Source organism: Diabrotica undecimpunctata, chromosome 7 (genome assembly GCF_040954645.1).
Source record: "Diabrotica undecimpunctata isolate CICGRU chromosome 7, icDiaUnde3, whole genome shotgun sequence".
Lineage (NCBI taxonomy): Eukaryota > Metazoa > Arthropoda > Insecta > Coleoptera > Chrysomelidae > Diabrotica > Diabrotica undecimpunctata.
The window spans coordinates 125,759,808-125,784,871 of NC_092809.1; the positions used below are offsets into that span (position 1 = coordinate 125,759,808).

The following is a 25,064-nucleotide window of genomic DNA, read 5'->3' on the forward strand; positions in this document are numbered from 1 at the left end:
AACAGGATTTATTTTCTAACAATGTTCGTCGTTTCTATTCCATAGTAAATTTTTGTGCATTGAAACAATTAGTATTGTCATGCTGCCCTTCAGAAAAAATACACCTGCATAATTTATTAACCTAGCAGTGGTTGCTAAGAGCTGATCGGTTCCTAGCTTAGGTAATTTTACATTTTTCTTGGCAACAAGGCTATTGGATTTATATTTATTTTCAGTCGGTACACCAAAACCTACCGTTGCTAAATCGATTTTTGTTAATTTTAAATTTCACTCTGTAAAAAGCTCTTTAGCCCACTCAATATTGTTTCCAAAGTTGTAACTTCTGCAGTTTCTCCGATATTTTCCATGGGCGCGGAAACAGAAGGCCTTAAAAACTATGACATAGTCGAATCATATCTTCTGGTTAATAAGACTCAATAAGAGGATATAAAATTGCCGCATACTTGTCAGCAGTTATGTCTAAGATCTCAAGTGAACGAAGTTGACTCTCAATTATATCATAAAGTGAAGAAATATTACAAGGACTACTAGAAACTCGACTCAAAATTGACTTTCAGAGCTCTCTAATGTAAACTTCAATCTGGAGATCCTCTCTGCCAACCTAGACTGCAAACTTTGAATTATATTTGAGTTATTGTTTATTACAGATAAAAAATACATATTTAAAGATGTGACCGTTCTTAATAGATTCTCGACAAACTCTGACCATAGGATGGTTAGAGCTACCATCAAGATATCTATTCACTTAGATAGAAGTCATATAATAAAAAAAAATACTCTCACTGGACACGCCCACAAGACGAAACAGCATTTGGAGATTACATTAACAACACTCTCGATCACAGCATAATACCAAACGATGTCGGTGAGTTGAACAAACAAATAGTTGATACACTTAAACTGACACAAGCACGTTTTTGCCCAAAGACTAAACGAGATCAAAAGATCACTTTAGAAACACAACTCAAAATAACAGAAAGAAGACAATTACAAAGTGAAAGGGACATTGACCCACAAACCATTCGGGCACTCAATAAAGACATATCGAAACCTGTGAAAAGAGATATTAGGAAATTTAAACATAAAAAAATCGTACACACTATAGAGCAAAACAGGAGCTGAAGGTAATGAGACGAAAAATGGCGACAAGTAGAAAAGAAATTTTCCAGCTTAGGAATAAAGAGGGTGAAGTAACAACAGACAGACAGAAAATACTTGAAATAGTCGAAGAATTCTACACTATATTATACACAAACCAAATTAACAATAACGTAAATGAGGACGGTAGACAAAAGGTTCAAAACCAGGGATCTGAGGACATTCCAGAAATTACTCAAGATGAGATACAATATGCACTCAAAAAAATGAAAAACAACAAGGCGCCAGGAGATGATGGAATAGTTACAGAAGCTATAAAACTTGGCGTAACTTCTCTTCTGAACAAATACGAGACCTCTTCAATCTCTGCTTGTATAGTCAAAAAATTCCTATAGCTTGGAATAACTCCATTACAATTCTTCTGCATAAAAAGGGTGACAACATGAACCTAGAGAATTACAGGCCAATTTCTCTACTCAACCATTTATACAAACTGTACACCAGAATAATAACCAATCGATTGGAAGCAAAATTTGAGCTATATCAGCGAAGATAACAGGCTTGTTTTCGCCCCAACTACGGTACAAATGACCACCTACAGTGCATAAAAGTCTTGATTGAAAAATCAATTGAATACAATAGATTTCTAGTTCTAACATTTATAGACTTCCATAAAGCGTTTGATACTATCGAACTACCCACACTTCTAAAGGCATTGGAAGAGTGTCGAATTGATCATAGGTACACCAATATTATAGAAAATATATACAGAAATGCTACAACAACTATAAATCTGCACGGTCCTACCAATAAGATACATTTTAGAAGAGGTATTCGACAGGGAGATACTATGTCGCCTAAGTTGTTCATTACTATACTTGAACATGCTTTGAAGTCACTGGAATGGGAAAGTAAAGGAATAAATATTGATGGTGAGATGCTTAGTCATCTACGATTCGCAGATGATATTGTTCTGATTTCAGATGACCTAAAGGCTGCCAGTGATATGTTGAATGAACTCAGCTATGCAGCACGTAAAGTAGGTCTAAATATTAACTACCAAAAGACAAAAATGATGACTAATTTAGTTCCGAGCCATCCTTTAAGGGTAGAATACGTCGAAATTGAAATTGTTGACAGCTACATATACCTTGGACATACGGTAAAAATTAGCAGAGATAATCAAACTGCTGAGCTGCTAAGAAGAATAACACCGGGATGGGCAGTATATGGAAGACTGCGTGATATTTTTAAAGGTGATATACCTTTCAGCTTAAAAAGAAGAGCCTTTAATCAGTGTGTCCTGCCTGTCCTTACATATGGCGCAGAGACCCTTACCCCTTACCCTAACAAAGACATCTACACGAAAACTACAAGTGACGCAACGTAGAATGGAAAGATCATTGTTAGGCATAACGTTGCGAGATAGGGCAAGAAACGAAGAAATCCGTAGAAAAAGTGGTGTAGAAGACATTATAAAACACATAGCCAAAATTAAATGGAGGTGGGCAGGACACGTCGCTAGAATGAAGGATAATAGGTGGACCAAAAAAATCTTGGAGTGGAGACCGAGAGCGGATAGAGGAAACCCGGGAAGATCACCCACAAGATGGACTGGCGACATAAAGAGGATTTGCACCAACTGGATTGCAGCAGCGCGAGATAGATCTAAATGGAGGTTTTTCGAAGAGGCCTATGTTCAGCAGTGGACGACTATGGGCTGATGATGATGATAATGAATTGTCGGCAACTGCAAGAAAACTATCCACTAATCGTCTGGATCGCCTTACTAGTATCTACAGTACCTTATCCCAAATAAGCTATCTTATCGTCCAAATCAATTGACGGATGCACCACTTTGAACCGCGACCGAAAGGGAAGCCAATCTTTTAAGTCTCCATTAAATAATTCCTTGAATTCGATTGGTGGTAATTTAAATTTGCGCTTAATGGGAAAACGAACATAGGGCTGAATGGACAAGAACACTCATACCGAACATGGGAGAGGACACGGCCATAGGAAGATTAACTACTTCTTCACATAGTTCCTTGCGGGGTACGACTCTTTCAGAGCCTACATGGTAAATATATGGAAGCAAGAAGACGGCAAGTGCGGGGTAAACGACACGGTGGAACAGTGTGTGTTCGATTGCAAAAGGTTTACAAACGAGAGGGCGGAGCTATACGAAAGGGGGGAGAAGTTAGGGCGAATAACATAATGGAAGTGGCGGGAAGAGGAGAAAATGAATTCAAAGAAATCATGGGAGCAATAACTGGAATAATAAAAAGGAAAGAGATCCTTTAAGGGAACGACAGCAGACATAAACATTAAAAGCAAAAACAGTAGAAAATGAAGCTCCGTATGCGTGTTAGGACGGTGTAAACAAGACTAGCCGCGCCTGTGTAGCTGAGGGTGGTTTTAGTTGGTAGGCAGGGTAACTTCCAAATACGTTTAAGGCATAATATCTAAAGAGCTCTCTTCCTTAGTGTATATAGTTAAGAATTTGGATGGATCTAGTGCAGAAAAGTGACACATTAGAGACTTTTACTCGGAATAACTTTATATTTTATATTAACTTATTATTATTAAACTAATTTATTTTACGACTAATATGCGTTCGATTTACGAACCAAAAAGCTTTTTCGGTCGAAAAATTGTGGTACCTACCACAATTGTGGTACCTACCACTAATGTTAGCGCCATCTGACCGAAATACTCCTACTTCTGACTATACCGTAGTATGTAAATAATAATAGCTTTATCGTTTCCGAATAAATATATTACTTTTTGGAATATAACATCCGAAATATTTAAATTTGATTTTAATATACAGTTCATTAAAAAATATAAATAATATAAAAAATCACGACTCATTTTCATTTTCTGAATTATTATCTGAATCTGGATCTTCTACAGTCTCTCCTAATTCTCTTAATCGCTGCTTAAAACTGTTCAATTTCAAATCCTGGTCTGTCAAAACTTCTAACAAATCGTCCTGGTCCTTTCTGACTCGTTCGAGTTCTTCATCTTTTTCGGCGTTTTCGGCTTCGAGTTTCTTAATTTTTTCTAAAAGGTGAACATCGGGAGCTGGTGGCGGTAATTCGTTAGTTTCGAGACTTGATTTACTACTAGGGTTAACTGCGAGTTGAGCTTTCAATAGTGTGTTTTGGTCAGTCAATTGGGTACTGGTTTCGTGCAATTCTTTTATTTGTGCCTAAAAATAATGCAGGTAAGTAACTGTAAACTCAAAATTTAAAAATTACTGTAAAAGACTGGCCATAAATGTTTCCACTTTTGTTACATTTTCTCTAAACTTCGTTTATTTTACTAAGTTTTGCATAACACTCAGTACATTTCGAAATAAGTACTTCTCAGGAAATTATTCAAGCCGTGTTAATAAAAAATTTCCGATATATTTTGATCAAAAAAATTGCCGAGTGTAAACCAAGACAAGAAGGACTACGGAACTGAGGATGCCCACCAACCAGATGAACTGACAACCTGAAGCGCGTTAGCGAAAACTGGATGCAAGCCGCACAAGACAGAGACAGATAGAAAGAGCTGAGGGAGACCTATGTCCAGCAGTGGACACATACAGGTTGATGATGTTGTTGAGTATGATATTTTGACCATCCAGGATCGAAAAAAAAACATCCGTTAAATAAATAATTATTTTCGTCCACTTTCGATGATTTTCTTAAAAGGTATCGCTTTAGTATTATTATAAAATGCCGTTATGGTTTGTTTGCAAATATTCTATGTAAAATATTCACGGTAAAACCGTTAGGCCAAGCAGAGTTCTGATTATCCATGTAAATTTTATGTATAAAATAGTCCACATTCTCAATTCTCTTCGTTTTCCATTTTCAAAGCAGGATGTAAACATCGATTCTACTTGTCTGATAATCCATTTAAAAAGGGTAAGTTATTGTTATAATTATCTTCTTTGTCTTTGTCTTCTTTGTACTTTTTGTTTCTTCACATATCTCATTTTTGCATCTGTTTTTTTTGGATTCAAATATTAAACAATGGCTCCCTTTTTTGAATAATTGTTCTCTTTCCTTTTCTTTTTTGTTTCTTTGTGTCTATTTTCTTGTGTTTCTTATCTCCATAAACGACGGCGCCCATAACCCAGCAGGACTAAGCAATGATGCCTTCGAGTCACATAGTGTATCAGTATTCTAAGTTTGTTTATTAGTAATTTAGTTCACAAAACAAGTTTTCTTATGCCGCTACTCACCGTCTATTTCGATCGCATTACCAGTCACAATATTAGTCAGTGTCAAAGTGTTAATATAATCATATCATGGGTTAAAAAATTCGGACGTGTACAAACTCATCACTTTATAACCCCCAAAAAATTATTAGACCCTCAGAGATATAGCAAACTGATCACCAGCATCCTTTGGAGATCGGTAAACTCATCACCAGCTTTTTTACCATAAGGCGCTTGTATGTAATATGGAAGATTGCCTGTTAACTGTTACACTCCTTGTTTACGTGGTAATCTATTAAATTCCAATATTATTTTAAGCAAATTGCTTTAAAATTTAAATGATATATCGGGTATCTTACGTATATACGTAATATACCCGAAATAGTGAACTTGTTAATGAAAATATTTGTGAGTATGTGCTATTTCCGGTTATATCTGAAATGGTCCCCAACTCTGCTTCTTTATTTGCATTCGGACTTGGATTATTCTTTTAAACTATCCAACCTTAGCGATTTGCAACCATTTACTTGCGACGGTGTGCAGATAGGCCAGTGATCAGTTTGCAAATCTCCTCGGGTCTATTTTAAGATCCCTGGTTTAGTATATTAAATATTATTAATTATATAATATTAATCAAAAACAATCAAAGCAATTACGAAGCAAGAGCCGCGAAGAGAACAAGAAGTAAGGAAACATGTCTGTGCCAGACACGTTTTTAACTTGAGGCGTTTCACGCGCAAGGGTTTAGACGCTTTTGCGATATCACGAACGCCTTTGCGCCGAATTTGGTACAAGCAATAAAAGAAAATTAATTCATTTTAAGAAAATCCTTAGTCGATATAATCTTCGAGCGGTTCGGCAACTTTTCCTTCTCTGATGAAGCTCACCTTCACTTAAATGAGTATGTAAGCAAACAAAATAGCAGATTTTGGAGCAGAGAAAACTCTAAAATTAAAACATCAAAGACCTGTTTGCATTCTCCAAAAGTGAAAAAAATGGAAAAATATTTGGAAAAGGAATGATATATACACAGTAATGACATACATTCAGAAGGGAGTTCAAAAGGAAGGAAATATATAAAAACAGCAAAGAAGGATCTGAACTGTTCAGAAAGAGTAGGACGATCCCAAGAACAGCAACTAAAAGTCAAGGTAAAAAATGAAGTAACAAAGATTTATCAATTCATATAAATGATAAGCAACGACAAGAAATAAGAAAAGAACTAAAAGAAAGCAAGGAAACAATAGAAAAGCTCATTATACAGATCAAGAACGAACTCGACAAATATGAGGTTAGGTTAGGTTCAATGAGTTAAAAAACCAAAGGAAAAACGTTGACAAAACTTCTTCTAAATCTTCTAGACATGTTGGCGACCACATCGACCCATCTTATTCTCTTCACAAAACAGGCACAGGAAAAGGATATGGGTAATGGGAAAACAGAAAAAAGATGAAAGAAGTTAAAATCGGATAAAAACCCAAGAATGCATGTCGGAAGGAACATTTACTTTTAGGAACATAATATGCAAGAGGAACAACTGAGAAGGGAGAACAACTAAAACACCTAGCTAGAAAAATCAAAAGTTCCAATTTGACATATTGGCATTGCAGGAAACGAAACAGAGGGAAATGATATACTAGAAATAGAAGATACAGTATTCTTTAACACTGGTGGAAAGAATCCAGTATTAGGAAAGGGTTTTATGATAAAAAAGGGCTAAGAGAATCAATAGTAGAGTTTAAGGTACACTTTTGGTTTAAAAAGATTTTTTTTTTCGTATTTCAACTCCTTAAACCGTTAGTAATGACATAACAGAGTATAATATTTTCATCTTTCAGTCGTGTTTGCAGTAGTTATTTGGTCATTTACAAGTATAATGTAACGGAAAAATACCTACACCTTACAGAAAAGCGAGTAAAACTACAAAAACAAAAAAAGGAGCAGTACAAGAAGATCATAGAAACCAACATAGCGCTGAATATCGTTTACTGGTGCATCCGCCAAAAAATATCAAACAAAACTGATCTTGCGGTTAAATAGATGAAAGTACAGTAATTATTGTATTATCGCTTTTACGTTTTCGGAAAATATCGACTATGCTGAAGTGTAAAACGTGCGACAAAAATACTGAATTTTCCAAAACCAGTATTGGCGGTCTTACTTTCAAAATCAATGTCGAATCTGGTGACTGACAAATAAATTAATGCAACGTGATCTATAAAGCATTAGAAATCAACCGGCACGTGGTTTTCGTCATGCGCTTGCTCGGCGTTGGTCGTAATGGTTTAGATTTTTTTGTGTACTGATGGATTGTACTTCTTGTTTGTGTAAAACGACTTCTGTTTCCGATGTGTGTTTAACAACAGCCGACCAAGAAGAGATGCAAATAAATCGAGAAAAGTAATGACTATTTTAATAGAAATACGCCACAATTGAAGGTTAAAGTAAGTTTATTGACGTTTCAATTTCCACTTAGGAAATCTTTCTCAAAATAGAAACATTAATAAATTATTAATGACGATTTCCGAAGTGGAAATTGAAACGTCAATAAACTTATTTTAATCTTTAATTGTGGCTTATTCCTATTAAAATAGTAATTACTTTAAAATGCCACAAGAAAATAGCTTCAAAATCGAGAAAAAGAATTGCCCCTAGAGTTTGATGAGCATGATGAGCGAAAAGATGCTCAGCAAGAGGAAGAACAAGCCTTTACTTATGATTACTATATGGTCCAGGAAGAGCAGATTAATCAATCTCAAAAGATCAAACTCGATATCTATTTATATAAAAGGTTACGATGACAAGTCACACGGTTTGTCCAGTAAGGTAACTACGCCACCTAAGAAAGAAATCTGAACTACCAACATCTGACATTTCGATCATATTTTGTTCTTGAAACAACAATTTATTATATATTCCTAATTCACTCTCCAAATTGATGATTCAAATATTTTTAATCGGAAATTTTACTACTTCACAGCAATTGATTTTTTCGCTAAATTGCTAAAAAATATAGGTTACTGTAATTGTAAGGTAAGATCAATGACGTATAATATATATTTATTATACGTTATTGGATTAGACACACATATACACTTACTATAAATATAAAATGACGTTTAATAAACGTTTTACCAAGATAAAATAAAATAAAACTAAATAAAATTAAATAAAGTAAAAAGAAGTAAAAGTAAAAGAAATTGGGTAAAAGCTATAGCTGTAAAAAGCCTGCTATACCATTTCTGCTTCCTTTCCCACGTAAAATCTCATAAGAAAATGCTAAGGTTGACTCTGCTCATTTTTTGAGCGTTTTGTGGTGGGTAGAATAGTTCGTTGGATTAAGACGTATGATACATCATTGGAAAGGAGAGGGGGTAGCGATTATGTTGAGACAGAAAAAACACACATTGCGGCATTGCCAAAAGGACATTACATAATATCTGCTTTTTTACTGGTTCGATTGGAGCGTGTGTTGCTTTAAATGAAAGTGAAGGATATAACGAATATATTAAGATAGAAAAACCAAACAAGGCGACCAAAAGGATACTACACAGTGTCTTCATTATTAATGAACGTATAGCGACATACGAGATATCATAGGGCACTATGAATACAAATTTGCTTTATTTACCTGAAGAAGGCCTCTGACAAAATAAACAACTAGCCTAATACTAGCATATGACACATCAAATCAAATGACGTGAGAGTTATAGTACATATAATGTATATATATATATATATATATATATATATATATATATATATATACAGGGTATAGTAAAAAACATGATGTCAAGTAAGTCAGAAGCGCACCAGATCATACTTTATATTTACTTGGTTTATTACGACAGGCAAAGTCACTAGTTTTTAATAAAAATCAAAAAATAATACGAGAAAAAACTTTAAATGCGTTTTTCTCGAAATCACTTTTTTTCACACAGCAGACAGTTAATCTCCGTATTGGCTGGACCGATTTGAATGAATATTCATAACATATCTTACATGCGAATTTACATAAATTAGGCCAACATTATTTTTTAATAATGGAAATAAATTCGTATGTGCGGAACCTTCTTTTTTAAAATGCCGTTTAAGTTTTTTATTTCAGGCTTGTCAATCCGGACATTAACTGTCGGCCATAGACGAATAATTTTTTTTCGTCTTGAATTTGGCGCCCTCTATTAAATGGAAAAAATATGGAAAACAAAACAAAATTTTTTGTACTGTCTACAGTACAGTACAGTAGAGTAAGGTTAGGGACTAAACAACAGTTTGGATATGGGGGCTCTTCTCATAATCAAATAAAACGGAACGATAAGTCAATAGTCAGACTTGTTAGATTAGTTTGACTAGTATTTGTCCTAAAATTCGACGGATACCAGTCGAAAGAACAAGTTTGTTTTAGAAAGGGATTCAGCACAAGTGACCATTTACTAAGTATGAAAATACTTACAGAACGAGCAGATGAATACCACATTCCTCTATATATAGCGTTCATAGATTTCGAAAAGGCTTTCGACAGTGTCGAACATTGGGCAGTGAAAAGTTCTTTGATTAACAGATATAGGGAACTAATAGCCAATATATATAGGGAAGCCAAAACAACAATTAAAGTATATGAAGGAACAAAATTAATACAAATAAATAGAGGCGCGAGACAGGGTGACACAATGTCACCGAAACTTTTCAATCAGGCTCTGGAAGATATTTTTAAAAGATTAGAATGGGAAGAAAAAGGTATAAAAATTTGTGGACAATGCTTGAACCATCTAAGGTACGCTGATGACATCGCATTGATAACCGATAAACAAGAAGAATTATTTGAAATGATGAAAGAACTGGACGTAGAAGATGGAAAGATAGGCCTTAATATGAATTACAGCAAGATCAAAATCATAACAAATACAGATGAAGACACCACAATGAAGGATCCGACAAGATGAAATAAAACAAGTTATTATATATATCTGGGTCAAACTATGAAACTTAACAAAGAAAACCAAATAGCAGAGATAAAAAGACGAGTCAGACTGGCATGGGCGGCATTTGGCAAACTAAGCTACATTCTTAAAAACAAAAGATATTCACAGCATCTTAAGACCAAAGTATACAATCAATGCGTACTCCCTGTTCTCACTTATGGTTCCCAAACGTGGACATTTACAAAAGCAAACATGGACAAAATCATAAAAACCCAAAGAGCAATGGAAAGATAAATACTGCACACAAGACTAATGGATAAAAAGAGAAACGAGTGGATAAGAGAGAAAACAAAAGTGAGGGATGTTAGACAAGAAGTTGCAAAATTGAAATGGAGATTTGCCGAACACAATATAAGACAAAAAGAAGACCGATGGAACAAAAAGTTGGAGACCGTGGGAATATCAACGAAGCAGAGGAAGGCCCCAAATGAGATGGGCAGATGATATCAAGAAGCACGTGGGCTCTAGATGGATGTCTGTAGCGACAGACAGATAAGAATGGAAAAGGATTGGGGAGGCCTATGTCCAAAGATGGACCGAAGAAGGCTAATTAGAATAGAATAGTATTTGTCCTATGATTGACACAGAGGTTAATCTAACTGGCGCTTGGTAATAATTTCCTATTTTTCGACTTAATATCAATCGAATCCACTCCAATCTCGCTGTATAAAGGTTAGCTGAGTGCCAATAGTCAAGGGTTTTGTGGGTCCATTTTAGTAATTTAGAGAATAACTATTGTTAAACAGATGGCTGGATTTTTTCTAGACCTCGCCAATGTAACCACTTCCCCTGGCGGTGTCCTCGAATTGAATAAGGCTGAAGGTAAAATGACGCTTAAAACGAAATATACGCAAGCCCACTATCTGAAAGGTAAGTTTTATCCGACGAACGAAAGCGATAAACGGCACAACTTCGTATTAGAAGAAGGTGAATGACTATCCAGAAAGAATCAACCAATTATAAGAAAATAGAAATATATTTGGAATATATATATATATATATATATATATATATATATATATATATATATATATATATATATATATATATATATATATATATGTATACTATATATATATATGTATACTATATATATATATATATATATATATATATATATATGTATACTATATATATATATATATATGTATATTATATATATATGTTGAACAAATAGTTTATACCAAGCAAAAATATTTTACCTCTAGATCTTGAATTGACTTCTGCAAATTATTAATGGTCTTCTGACTCTCTTGTAACTTCTTGTCCTGATCCCGAATAAGTTCTTTATATTGCAGCAACAACGCATTCTCGTGCTCATTCAGGCTCAATTCTGACATACCATTGGAAAGATCTCGCTGAACGCCTAACGCTTGGATAATAACTCCTTCCAGAGATTTTAATAATTTACAAAATTCGAACTCCAATAAAAGTTCGCTGGAATGTTTAGCCTTAATTTGGGGTTGCTTGGCTGCCTTGGCGTATACTTCGTGTCTGGATATTTCGACTAATTTTTTGCAGTATGTATCTATTCCGACACGTTTCTCTACTAGTTGACTTAAGTTTTCCTTCGAGTAATTTTGTACTGAATTGTCGTTATATAGGACACACAGACCCATCAGGAATGCACAAAGGCCCTAAAAAATGCGATAAAATTGATTAATTAAAATTAATAAAATATTTCAAAACATGAACATAGAAATAGACAGTGTCAAATACCTGGGACCTTCAAAATTTATCAGATAATAAAAATAATTCTTTTTTATTTTTTATATGGAATTCGTTATTCTAGTACTAAGTTATTTATATATTTTTTAGATACATAGGTTTTGCGTGGGAAAAAATAATAAAAGCGAAATAAGATCCCAAAACTCTATTAAAATTCCTAATTATCTAAAAAAAATAGCAGCATCAATATTCTGTTCTCGAGGCATGAATTGACCCGGCTTGGCATTGCAAGGATACGATTGTCAATCTCTTCTTGAGGAATATTGTCTCACCTTTGCTGTGCCACCACAATCATCTCGTGGATGATTATAGGTGGGTTTGATCTTCTGAATATGGCTCGTGAAACTTTATTTCATACTACGTTTAGGCGATTTGGTCAAATTTAATAAGAGTATATGGAAAAAATGTTTATAAATAAAAATTAATATTTTATTTATTTTTTATTTATTTAATATAATTATATTTTAAATAAATAAATGACATAAGAAAAGGTTTCTACATCCCTTAGTATTAACTGCTTTGTTTTGTTGTTACCTACCTCGGTTTAAAAAAATAAAGAGAAAATTTAGTCCAGTAGGACCAGAGAACCAGACCAATGATCTGCAGCTTTCAACACAGTCTGACCAGAAGGAATGATTTATAGACTCTTACGTACTCTGCCTTGCAAATTCACCGCTAGACTAATAGAAAATATGCTCACCGACAAAGTATTTCAAGTAACTATGGGATCCGAAATAAGCACCCCCAGAAAACTCAAAAATAGTCTACCACAAGGCTCGGTACTCGCAATATTGCTTTATAGCCTTTATATCGCAGACATACCGACAACATCAACAAAGTTTGGCTATGCTGATGACTGGGTTTTATTAACAACAAGAAAATCACAAAAGAAGCTGCAGAGATTCTGACGGAAGACCTAGCAATTATGGAACGTTACTTTCAAAAATGAAGACTTTGCCCCAATGCCTCTAAAACTGAAGTAACCTACTTTCACCTAAACAGCAATATGAAGTCCAGAATACTACTTAACGTTCTTTTGATAACACATGACTCAACCACAATAAACATCCAAAATACCTAGGCATGGTTTTGGGCAGAACGGTAAGCTTTAGAAAACATTTAAGTACAGTTGCTAAAAAACTAAAAATAAAAAATAACATAATTCAGAAGCTCTGCGGCACAAAATGGAGGCATCGTTATCCAGACTCACGTCTTCAGGCTTAGCTCTTGTTTATTCTATAGCTAAATATTGCATACCAATATGGATCAACAGTACTTACGTTCAAAAGATTGATATCCAGCTCAATAACAGCATCAGAATGATAGCTGGAGTAATCAAACCTAAACCAACCCATTGGCTACCAATCTGCTGACCAAAGAATATAACAAGATCCTTAGCAACATGGCGCTGCCGATTCATAACTATATAAAAGATGCAAACCAAGGTCGACTGCGCTCCAGAAAATCTCCAATACAAACAGCAGAATTAGCTGCAGCTACCGAGTTCAACATGATCACCAAATGGATCCATGAATGGTCGGAACCTCAACCAAATACAGTTATACCTTGCATCACAGAAACACCTCCTGGATTTGACCTACCACGTAAGACCTGGCACTTAAGACACTTAAAAGCATCAGAACTCAACATGGTCGATGTTGCGTAGTTGCGTATATGTTGTACAAATGGGGTAAGCTACCATCACCTACACATTTAAATTTACATGTGTATAATGTCCACATTGCCTAAAGTTAGCCTATATAGTATTTTGGTTCCCATTTCTCCCCATTTGTTAAAGACACTTCCAGGTTTTATTGTTTACTTTTTAAGGAGCTTCTATTATTTTTGTATTGCATTAAAAATTTAAGTTATAGTGTCAGATTGAGGTTATATTTTAAAGTTATATTTTAAAATTGTATTGTCCACTTCTACGTCAAATGTTAAAAAGTGTTTAAAATTAACGCTATATATATTTCCCGTACAGTCAAGCTTGCGTTACTTACATTTTAGCGGTATCTCAAGCTTTTATAACGCTCCCAATTAATCCTATTGAAATTTACATTTTTTTTTATTACGATGTACATAACATGTTTTTATAAAATAATCGTTCATTTAAATTTTTGTCTGTATAATAACTTTTTATTTTATTTTTCTGGTACGTCACTGGTTTAATGAGAAAATGGCGGTATCAATAGGTTTCTTCGAACAAGCGGCCAGACCGTCCGAAACTATGAACGAATAGTCGACCAGCGCGAGTAGGGAGGATAGCACTAATGACAGTATTATTGTTCTCTCACTGATCAACTGTTTGCCACGAATTCTGACTAGTTTGACTGTTTGCGGGAATGATTATAATATTTCATGAGTTCACATGGTATTCACGTGATAACTCCGTCTGTTGGGTAGACAGATATTAGCAACACATCATAACTTACAATGGAAGAAAACAAGAAATAGAGCAAATGTTTCCAATCATCATTAGGCTTTGTTATTGTCAAATTTACCTGGAGGAGTTCTTCATTATTATCAAACTCGCTAGCGGACGTTTGCGCAGTAAGATAGGCCATAGATCCAGGAACATTTAAAAAGATTTTAACAGCTTCTGATGAATGTGACATCCACTGTGCTAGCAGCATTAACACTCCAAGTTTTGCTTGTAATTTACTCGTATGTTGTAAATATACCGCACATTGGTGAAGTAAACTAACAGGCTGAGATCCTAAAAATAAATATTTAATCATATGTATATATTTGAAAAACAGCATTTCACTATCTAAGCTTGAATTTATATAAAAATGCAGACTTGTATGATTTGTTTTTATCCAAAGTGTCAAGAAAAAAATGTATTTTAACTTATTGGTATAATAATGATCGCCAGAAATTCTTCTATACCAACTTGGTATAGAAGACTATATAGGAAAGTAGTGTAGAAACTTGGTAGTTACTCCACCATTAAAAATAGAATCAGAAACATTCTGGTACTTTTTAATTGCGACACATTTCCTGTGTAACACTTTTGTGTTCTGATGATAAATTAAACGACAATAAGTATGTAATGTAATGTATACAATGGATATCATCATGTAAATTAATTTTTTGGATAACATTTTTCCGCCGTGTATATATATACCTACATATAGGGGGATAGGCCCCCAGCAGATGGACCGACGACATACACAGAATTGCTAGAAACTGGATAAAAAGGACACAAGATATAGAGAAGTGGCAAAAACTTAAGGAGGCCTAGGTGCAGCAGTAGAAAATTCGCAGGGGACTCTTCTACTTTTTCAACCACCAGGCTACAGATTTCTCTCCCTCATTGCCCTTTGTATTCCTTTCTGTTTTTGGTCTTTTCTTGGATCTCCTTTTGGTGGGTATCCATCTGTGCACGAGCTTCGGCCCGTAGTTAGATTTTTCAGGAACTATTAGTACAAGATCCCAATGCAGGATCACTACATTCATAATGTACTTAATGAAACTCACATACATACATCACATACGCACATTTGTACATACATTTAAAATTAGGAGAATACATTGATAATAGGTTGCCAGTAAAAAAGTGGCCGCAAATATTTTTAATTCGATTAATACTACTTAATTAATTTTTGAACAAAAATTTTATTTCGTTCATTTATTTTTTAAATAAATTTTTTTTTAATATAATGATATACGAATGCCTAAGAAAAAAATGGTTGCAAATTAGGGTTGCCAACTGTTAAAAACGCGAGGTATCAAAGATAAAGTAAAATAAAGTTAGCGCACAACGACACTGGCCTGACAAGTGATACACGCATACACGTCATGAGCAGCGTATTTTAGTTTAAAAAATAAATGAACGATATAAAATTTTTGTTCAAAAATTTTTATTAGTTGAATTAAAAATAATTGCGGCCACTTTTTGACTGGCAACCTATTATCAATGTATTCTCCTAATTTTAAATGTATGTATATAAAAATGTGAGTTTGATTAACTACATTATGAACGTAGTGATCTTGATGTGGGATCTTAGACTATAATTATTGTCTTATCTACATACGAGTAATATATTGCACATGAGATATGAAGCACTTTGTAGATATCTAAATAAAGTTGACAAAAAATACAATTATTTACATGACTTTCCTTTTTTAATTAATGATATTCATAAATAGTAACAAACTGATAGTTATTATAATTTGACACAGTTTTATACATTCAAATAGATAAGTAGTTAGCATATACGTCAGTTTTACATTTTCAATTCGTTTAAAACAGTTTAATTTTTCAAAACCAAAATAAAAAAAGTCATCAAATGATTTGATTTAACCTTCTTTGATATTACAATTAAACCTGAATTTTCCTCCCATAATAGTCTATACTTGGTTTTACTAATATTAGTAAAACCAAGTCCATGAGAATAAATGCAAGGAACAACACGCTATTTACTATCGACAATATGCAGATTGAAAATGTGGAAAACTTTACGTATCTTGGAAGTGTCATAACAGAAAACGGAGGTACAGAAGACGATATTCGTATGAGGATACGAAAAGCTCAACAAGCTTTCAGCACGCTCAACCCTGTTTGGAGATCTGGCGAGTATACTACAAGGACAAAGATCCGAATATTCCGATCAAATGTCATGTCTGTTCTACTCTACGGATGTGAAACCTGGAAAGTGACAAACACCCTCACAGACAAACTGCAGGTCTTTGTTAACAAATGTCTACGAAGAATTGTTCGTATATTCTGGCCTAACACCATCAGAAACGACGATCTGCTACACCTGACCGAACAAAAGAGGGTACAAAATGAAATTAAGTCCAGAAAGAGGGGTTGGATCGGTCACACACTCCGAAAAAATAGTTGCAGTATCGCAAAGACTGCCCTAGAGTGGAATCCCCAAGGGAAAAGAAAAAGAGGTCGCCCAGTACAAACTTGGAGAAGATCCATCATGGATGAGATAAGAGGCCAAGGAAAGTCTTGGAATGAGGTGAAGGCCTTAGCGCAAAATAGAACCCGATGGCGCGTTTTCACTGAAGCTCTATGCTCCACTTAGGAGTTCACGAACCTTATATATATATATATATATATATATATATATATATATATATATATATATATATATAATAATCTGTACATATGTGTATCTTGTTTACCTTTATATTTTGATATAAAGCATCTAAAAATTATAATTAGTTTAGAAACAAAATTCTGTACTATTCTAGAGCTATTTTTATGTGGTACCTTAATAAAAACTGATTACATTTTTGGCATGGGATTCTTACTCAATAAATGATTGAAATCTATGTTCATAGGTTTTGACTCCCTAAGTACAAGGTTCTTCAATGACAGCATGATAAATATCCATGCATCCACTGAAGATAAAAGAGATGATAAGAAAGATCTATTCTAGGAGAAATTGGAGAACTCTTTCAGACATTAAACTCTGCCAAAAGAACGATATAAAAATTATTATAGGTGAGTTCAATGCAAAAGTCTGTCAAGAAACAATCTACTGCCCAACTACTGGCAAGCACAGTCTCCACACAGTCAGCAACCAAAATAGCAGACGCCTGATTAATCTTGCAGCATCATTAGGAATGGTGGTAGCAAGCACATGTGTCCACACAAAAACATACAGATGGTCTAACAAAAAACCAAATGAACCATATACTTATCGACAGTGGGCATTTCTCTAACATATTGGATATATAAGTATGTAGAGGAGCTAATATAGACTCAGATCACTTCCTAGTCAGGACAAAACTCACAGCCCGTTTATAAAACTCCAAAAAGGGCCACGGCGCAAAAAGCACAAAATACTACCCTGATGGTATTACTACTACCAAGAATGGATGAAAATCCATGCATAGAGGAACACAGGGCTAAATATAAGAGGCAATTCACACTGAAAATATGGGAAAATATTTCACCGAAATCTAATAAGACTAGAAGAAATGATGAGTAGTATACTATGGAAACACCTGTGGACTGAAAATCAGGTATAATATACCCACTTCACAAGAACGGGACATGATGGTATATGACAGCTATAGAGGTATTATACTCCTTAACATGGAATATAAGATACTATCGAATGTACTATACAGGAAAATGCTCCCTTATGCTGAACAAATCATAGGAAGCTTTCAATCTAATAAATCAACAACTAATCAAATTTTGACAGTGAGACAAATTCTTGAGAAAACCTTAGAATTTGAAGTCCACACCCACCATATATTTGTGAACTTTAAGGCAGCTTATAATTCAGTAGATAGACAGAAGCTGTTCCAGACTATGGTAGAATTCCAAATGCCCTTAAAGTAACGGAACTAATACTTACACCCACATATAGTATAGCCAGAACAACACCTCAAGGTCCTTCTGTTACAAAACGGATTAACAACAATGGAAGACAAAGCGCTAGACTGCCGTGCCTCCTTTTTAAATAAGGTGACTGTGTATAGAACACCAATAAGATCAGTTTTAGCATACAGAGCTGAAATGTGGTCACTCACACATAATGATCAAAAACTGCTTAAATGGAAGACTAAAAGAGCAAAGTTTGTCGCATAGATGATACAACTTGGAGTCACGCCCAAATAGATTAGGCATGTAATCAGAAGTGAGGAAGATGCAATGGTGGGAAAGGTATTTTACTGAAGAGTATCATTGGAACAACATACTAGAGGTACCTGAACAACTCGTATGATAATTTATTATTTTTTTTAATAAGAAAGCAAAATGAGAACCAGTTTATATCTAAAAAGACTGATTTTTATATTTTATTAGATAAATTTTATTACATAAAAACTTCTCATTTGTCTAATTGCTATTGGAAAACATTTAAAAATTTTATTTTAGCACATGTCAAGAATAAATTCACAAAAGTTAAATAAAATAAACTCAAATACATGAATACTATTGGCAATTTAGTTTGTTTAGCATTCAAACTCAAAAATAAAATATCGTGAAATATTGTATGTGCTTAATGTAAGCATATTTTTGGTTCCATGTATGGACTTACCTAAACTAGTAGCTAATAAAACTCTGAGTAACTGTTCCTTCTGAGCTGGATTTTCGATGAGGCAGTGAGACAAGGCCACAGCGGAAAACCAATTACTCAAATGATCCTTACTGAACAAACCACTACACAATATTTGTCCCATACTAAGATTAGAAGCTGCAGTGTTGCTAGGCAGCAAAGTTTGAACCACTAATTCTTGCCCAATCTCATTCTTAAACAAAAAACATTCAAAGCAATATAGCACCGCACATCTTAGTGTAAAAGGCTGCTTCTCATTGACCATGGACATTAATAGAACTACTATGGCTGGGCGAGGCGGATTGGAGGGTGCTAATACGTTTGTGAAGTATTCTTGATTTGTTAAATTTCCTCTGATTACTTCTCCTAAAAGAGTAAATCATTTAGTACAATATGAAGTGAAGGTGTCTACTAATACAAATATATAGCCAACTTTAGGCGAAAACATGGTTACTCATTTTATTGATAGTTTTATATGAACAAAAGTATGTAGTTTTACAGGTGGCACAATATTTTTAAATATTAATTGAAAAATAATTTCAGTTGTCGTTTAGTTAGTAATTGCTAGTCATACCGAAAACAAAAAGTACTGAAATTGGGCTAATGCATGATCTTATAACTGTTAAATGAAATTTTAGATATACTTCTTCCACTAGCATTCTTTGCAATGTAGTCTTTCTTAGCAATTGCTCCTTATATATTGTCCTGCTGAATGTTATCCTCATGGTGGTATTCTTGAGACACACTGTTAGCATTTTCTTATATCTCAGAGAAATAAGTAAAAAACCATTTTAAGGACTTGGAAATTATCCAGGTATTTGGATATTTTCCAAGTCATATAAAACATATAGAAAACCTATAGTTTCTGCAAAGGTTTTGATATTGTTTTTAAAATTATTAACAATTAAGTACCAAAAATGCAGTTTTTTGATTTTATTCTTACCGCTAAACAGGTATGAAACTGTAAAAGATTTAAAATTGCATATATTAGAAGTTGTAAAATTAATTTGTTGCTCCAAAAAACAAGACAATATCATTAATAGTTTATGTTTCATAAAACGTACACCTTTATTAAGGCAGCAAGAGATGCATCTTGTGATTAATAAACCCTCAAAATTTCAGAGGGATTCATCAAATAGTTTAAATGTTATTCTAATTTTTTATCCAAAAAATGTTTTTTTTTTGCAATACAAGCCCTAACAACTATATGGAACAAGCAGTTATTTTGCGAATAAAATACCAATTTACCGAAATTCTTTTATTATAATTTTTTTTTATTGTAAATATGAAATTAACAACATTGTTTATGATGTATGGAATTATTATTACAGTTTAATTATATATTTTATGTTGATTACTATTTAATTGAGTGTTTGATAGCCAAAAAATGCTGACAACTAAATATTGGAACAAGAGGTTTTTAACAAATTAAAATAAAAATTGATAACTCTATTAGGGATTGTATCAACTAGGCCTTCACAGAATTCAGGGGTGAAATTATCCCATATTTCTTGTAATTTAGCATGTAGTTGTAGTAAAATATGCTGAGTGTTGTTTCATTTTGTGTCAAAGTGTCTATTGGATTAAGATCTGGGCTACTAGAAGGATGTGACGAAACTTTAATGTCATGTTATCCCATTGATTTTTTGTTAGATTTAGCCATACGGCATGAGGCTCTGTCCAGTTGAAAGATAAAATCTCCAGATGAATATAACTTTGCAACACTTGGTAGAAACGAATATTCAAGGATATCTTGATATTTGGCTGTGTTTACTATGACCCCAATAAAATGTAAAGTTCCCAACTGTTTGGCCGACATACAACCCCACATCATGATGCCCTGTGGAAACTTTACAGTTTTTTTGAGAAAATCCTTATGGAATGCTTCTGTTTTTTCCCGAATCACATGCTTTCGATAATCTCCCGAGCAGACATCAAATTTGCTTTCGCTGTTACTGATAACTTTGTCCCAGATATGTTTGTCCACGAAAGTTTTGATTTAGCCAAAACGCAACGACTCCTTTTTTGAGTTTCCATCAGCAATGGTTTTTCTTTGGCCTACTCGAATAAATCAAAAAATAGAAAATTTATATCTCAAAGAAGAACCTATGAAACATACTTTATAAAAACTAATACCGCTTTTGTAGATATATTTATCACATAATTCTCTGGAAACATTCATCCCAGTTTCTCTATTCCTTCTAGCAGTTACTTCTTGTAGTGTATTTCTTCTTCTCGACTAGTGTATTCTCATTAAATGCTTTATATTGCTTTGAGAAACGAGTTTTGGATGGCCTGAGCTTTTGCTGCAAACATCAATACTGGCAGTTTCACCACATTTTTTAATTATATTAAACACAGTGTATTTCACACATTGTTTTCCCTTCATGGTATTGATGAATAATAATTTCTCAAACTTTTGGATCAGTAGGGTTTATGTGTCATAATTATATTTTACTTGTAATAAAACTGACAGTTGTCTTTATTCATACTTAAATGACGGGTGACAATTATTGTTGACAACACACTCTACCCGTATGTTTGATTTCAAAGCCTTCTCTGTGCCAGGCTGATAAAATTAAAACAATTAATTAAATAGTAATCAATATAAAATATATAATTAAGCCACAGAAATAATTCTATACATCATAAAAAATGTTAATTTCATATTTACAATTAAAAAAAATTAAATAAAAGAATTTTGCTAAATTAGCATTATATTCGCAAAATAACTGCTTGTTCCAACATAAAGTTCTTAGGGCTCGTAACACAAAAAATAATCAACATATGGTACTTCTGCAAGTACCACATGGAAGTTAAAGAGATACTATCAATATGTCCCAAAACAGTAAATTTTTATTAATAAAAAATTCTGTTGTATAATTACTGTCACTTTTAGCTTATAAACCTTTAGAATAACTTCTATTGCTCATAGATAAAATCTTTTTCATAATTCAAAAGTTGGCATGAATACAATTAAAAAGGTTGTTCTGTACAATTTGATAAAAAGTTAGTTTTTTTATATTTAGTCAATAATTACTTACATATACTTTGAAAATAAGCAAGAAATATATTATACAACATAGTCAGCAGTACAGTCTGAAAACCTAAATGTTAGGTGAAGAATGTTTGTCATCAGGAAAAAAAGTTAAATTCAATAACTATATAAACATATCCATAATCTGAAGGTGCATTTAGAAATATTCAATGCAGATATAAAAGAAAAAGAAACTTATTTTAACAATTTAAAACCAAAACCCCAAAAGAAAATTTTACTTTACTCTTACAAATTTCTTTATTATTCTGTCTACAAATTTTCTAATAATAAAAGGTACTACAGCTGTACTTATGCATTATTTTATTTCACTGAAAAAAGTTCAATATACTAACCTACTGTGTTGATAGTTTCTGTAAGGATATCAGCAGGTACTCCATTTGCCATTAAAATGTTGCACAAAGCTTCTAATAAATTAGTGTTTCTTAAAGTTTTCTGACAAGCAGTGATAATTTGTGCAGAATTATTTGGAGATACAACAGTGCGCACCAATTGCAGGACACAAAGAAAATTAGACACTTTCTGTGGAGTCCAACCAATTTCCTCCAAATTTGGAGGCAATTCAAACATTGGTGCAATTCTTTGTAGATAAGAACCTTCTTGGAAGAAGTTGATATTACTATTATTATTTCTTAAAAGATTCAGCATTAGTAGTAACCCATCTTCTACTACAATACCTCCATCAGTCCAACCTTCACCTCTTATTATATCAAATAGTCTATCAAATGCATTTTCAAATGCAACTATTTTTTGCATATTGGTATTAGATTTGGTTAAATTAATTAACAACAATAATGCATCATTTCTAATAACCTCCCGATTCTCTAACAACAAATCCATCAGCTTTGATACACCCATGGGGCTGACTAGTATGATATCCTGGACATCTTTTGGTTTAGATGCTACTAAGGATGTCATTAATCTTACAGCTGGCCATCTTACCCTAAAATCGTATTCTTCCATAAATCCTAAAATTAATGTCACATTTTCAGAATTTTTAAGGAACATTTCTGTAAATTGTTCTCCTACATTAATTTGTCTATTTAGGTTTTCATTTTCCTCTTCAAATGTTTCTTTTGACGTTATATTGCATAAGGTATCCAAACAATATCCTACTATTTCACAGTCACTCCTGTCCAGTTCTAATACTTGTCTCAATATGTCTAGACCCTGAGCCCCAACTTCCAGTCTATTTTTCTTGGAAAGGGCTTTAATAGCTCTACAAGCATCTCTTCTATCTTCCAGTAATGTAGACGTACTAACTCGACTAAATAATCTTTCAACCTACAAGAAAATTGATTGACAAACATATTGCATTTTATTGATGTTGTGTTCTTACTATTTCTGCATCTGTGGGCTGATTTCCAGGCGTTGTTGTACCTAAGACAGATTTAAGTCCACTTCTAAAATATTCCATTTTTTTGTTTAAATTTTTACAGCGGTACAGTCATAACTTTATACATTTTATTATTCAATTCCAAATCAAACCTAAAATCAACACATCACATATTCATATTTACTATACATGTGTCACAGGTCACAGTCACAACGCCTACTGTCAATGTCAAAACTGACAATTAAATTTTGATGACGTTTCTGTTTTCAATGGACGTGATGAAGCATCCAACTTGTAGGATAATTAATAATTTTTATAATATATGTCTTTATTCCGTTGATACTTAAATATAAAAGGACCGATTTTATATTCTAAGAGATTATCCTATATTTTAATATGTCAATTATAATTTGTATAACTATACTTTATGGGAAAAAGATATGTACTAGGTTTAGATATATTATACAGTTTACTAGTTTGTTGGGAATAGGCCTGAATAGGGATGTTCACTAATTTTTAAATATTGTTAAATTCAATAGGTTATAACATATATAAAAACATAGCAAACATAAAATTGTTTAAAAATATAGATTTCTTAAGATAAATCAATTCTTAATTTCAATTCTGATGGAGGCTAGAAAAACGGCTCCTCGCAGTGAGGCTACGGTGTGTGATGTCAGCAGTCGTATCGACAACTTGTTGTGTATACGTATTTACGAAGTGTGACCAGTTCTTTAAGTATTTAATCACTGATAATGAAGCCAAATAAGTGGTGTTTTGTTCCTGGGTGTCTAAATACATCTAAAAACAATTCTGAGAAGATTTTTATTACAGTTCCAAACAATTTAACACCATATTCACATAAAATTGTCAAACCACAGGTTTTCATATCTGTACTTCGGAGGGATACAACACTATGTCCATTTTTTCAATTTTGACACTTTTACAGACTAATAATTAACTTTTTAAACTTTATTTAAAGGAATAGAGCACTAGGTCCTAAACCATTTGCTGATAAAGAAAGTGACCTTTAAAAGAACGCCAAGTCAATTTTTTACTTAAAGGGATAAAACACCATGTGGACTGAATGTTTTGTCCCTCTACGCATGTGAATTACCGCCGCGCATATCTATATGATGAGAGGTAGACTGTTAGTGATCTAATAATAATACTTTTGCCATTTATGGTGTGTTTACAGTAGTTTGTTACTAATAATAAGAACAATGAACCATAATTCTCGTATGAGAAAGATTCTTGAAGTACCTACTAAAAAGTTCTGCGAATTCTTCTACTGCATTTACAGGTAAGCTACCTTTTTACTCATTATTTTTAAATTATTAAAAAAACATAACCTCAAAAGGGTAATGTAGTGATTTGATACCAACCTTAGACTAGCAATATTATTAAATCTTTTACAACCAATATTATACGCCTTGTTTAATTTCAGAATCAAATAATACACCAAGCAATGATGTTTTAAATGAAGAGCATATTATTAGAGATGCCTTGAGTTTTGATAACGAAGATCAGTATGATATAGACAAAAGTTCTGATAAACTATTCGTATTGGAAATGAAATAAGATCTGCATTACTAAAATGGGCAGATACCATCATTCC

At 33.3% G+C, this 25,064-nt stretch overlaps 2 protein-coding genes across 2 annotated transcripts in view; one reads left to right on the top strand and one right to left on the bottom strand.

Moving 5' to 3' along the window:
• The window catches only part of BicC (protein bicaudal C), a 635,428-nt gene that overhangs the window by 108,694 nt on the left and 501,670 nt on the right, over positions 1–25,064 (top strand). The gene's annotated exons all lie outside the window — the stretch shown is intronic.
• On the bottom strand, positions 3,863–23,655 carry LOC140445785 (general vesicular transport factor p115-like). Its single transcript, XM_072538128.1, has 6 exons — positions 23,450–23,655; positions 22,446–23,394; positions 19,038–19,421; positions 14,529–14,743; positions 11,499–11,933; positions 3,863–4,312 (listed from the first exon to the last, which is right to left on the bottom strand). The coding sequence occupies exons 1-6, from the start codon at positions 23,525–23,527 to the stop codon at positions 3,962–3,964; spliced, it is 2,412 nt and encodes an 803-aa protein (XP_072394229.1). The 5' UTR covers positions 23,528–23,655; the 3' UTR covers positions 3,863–3,961.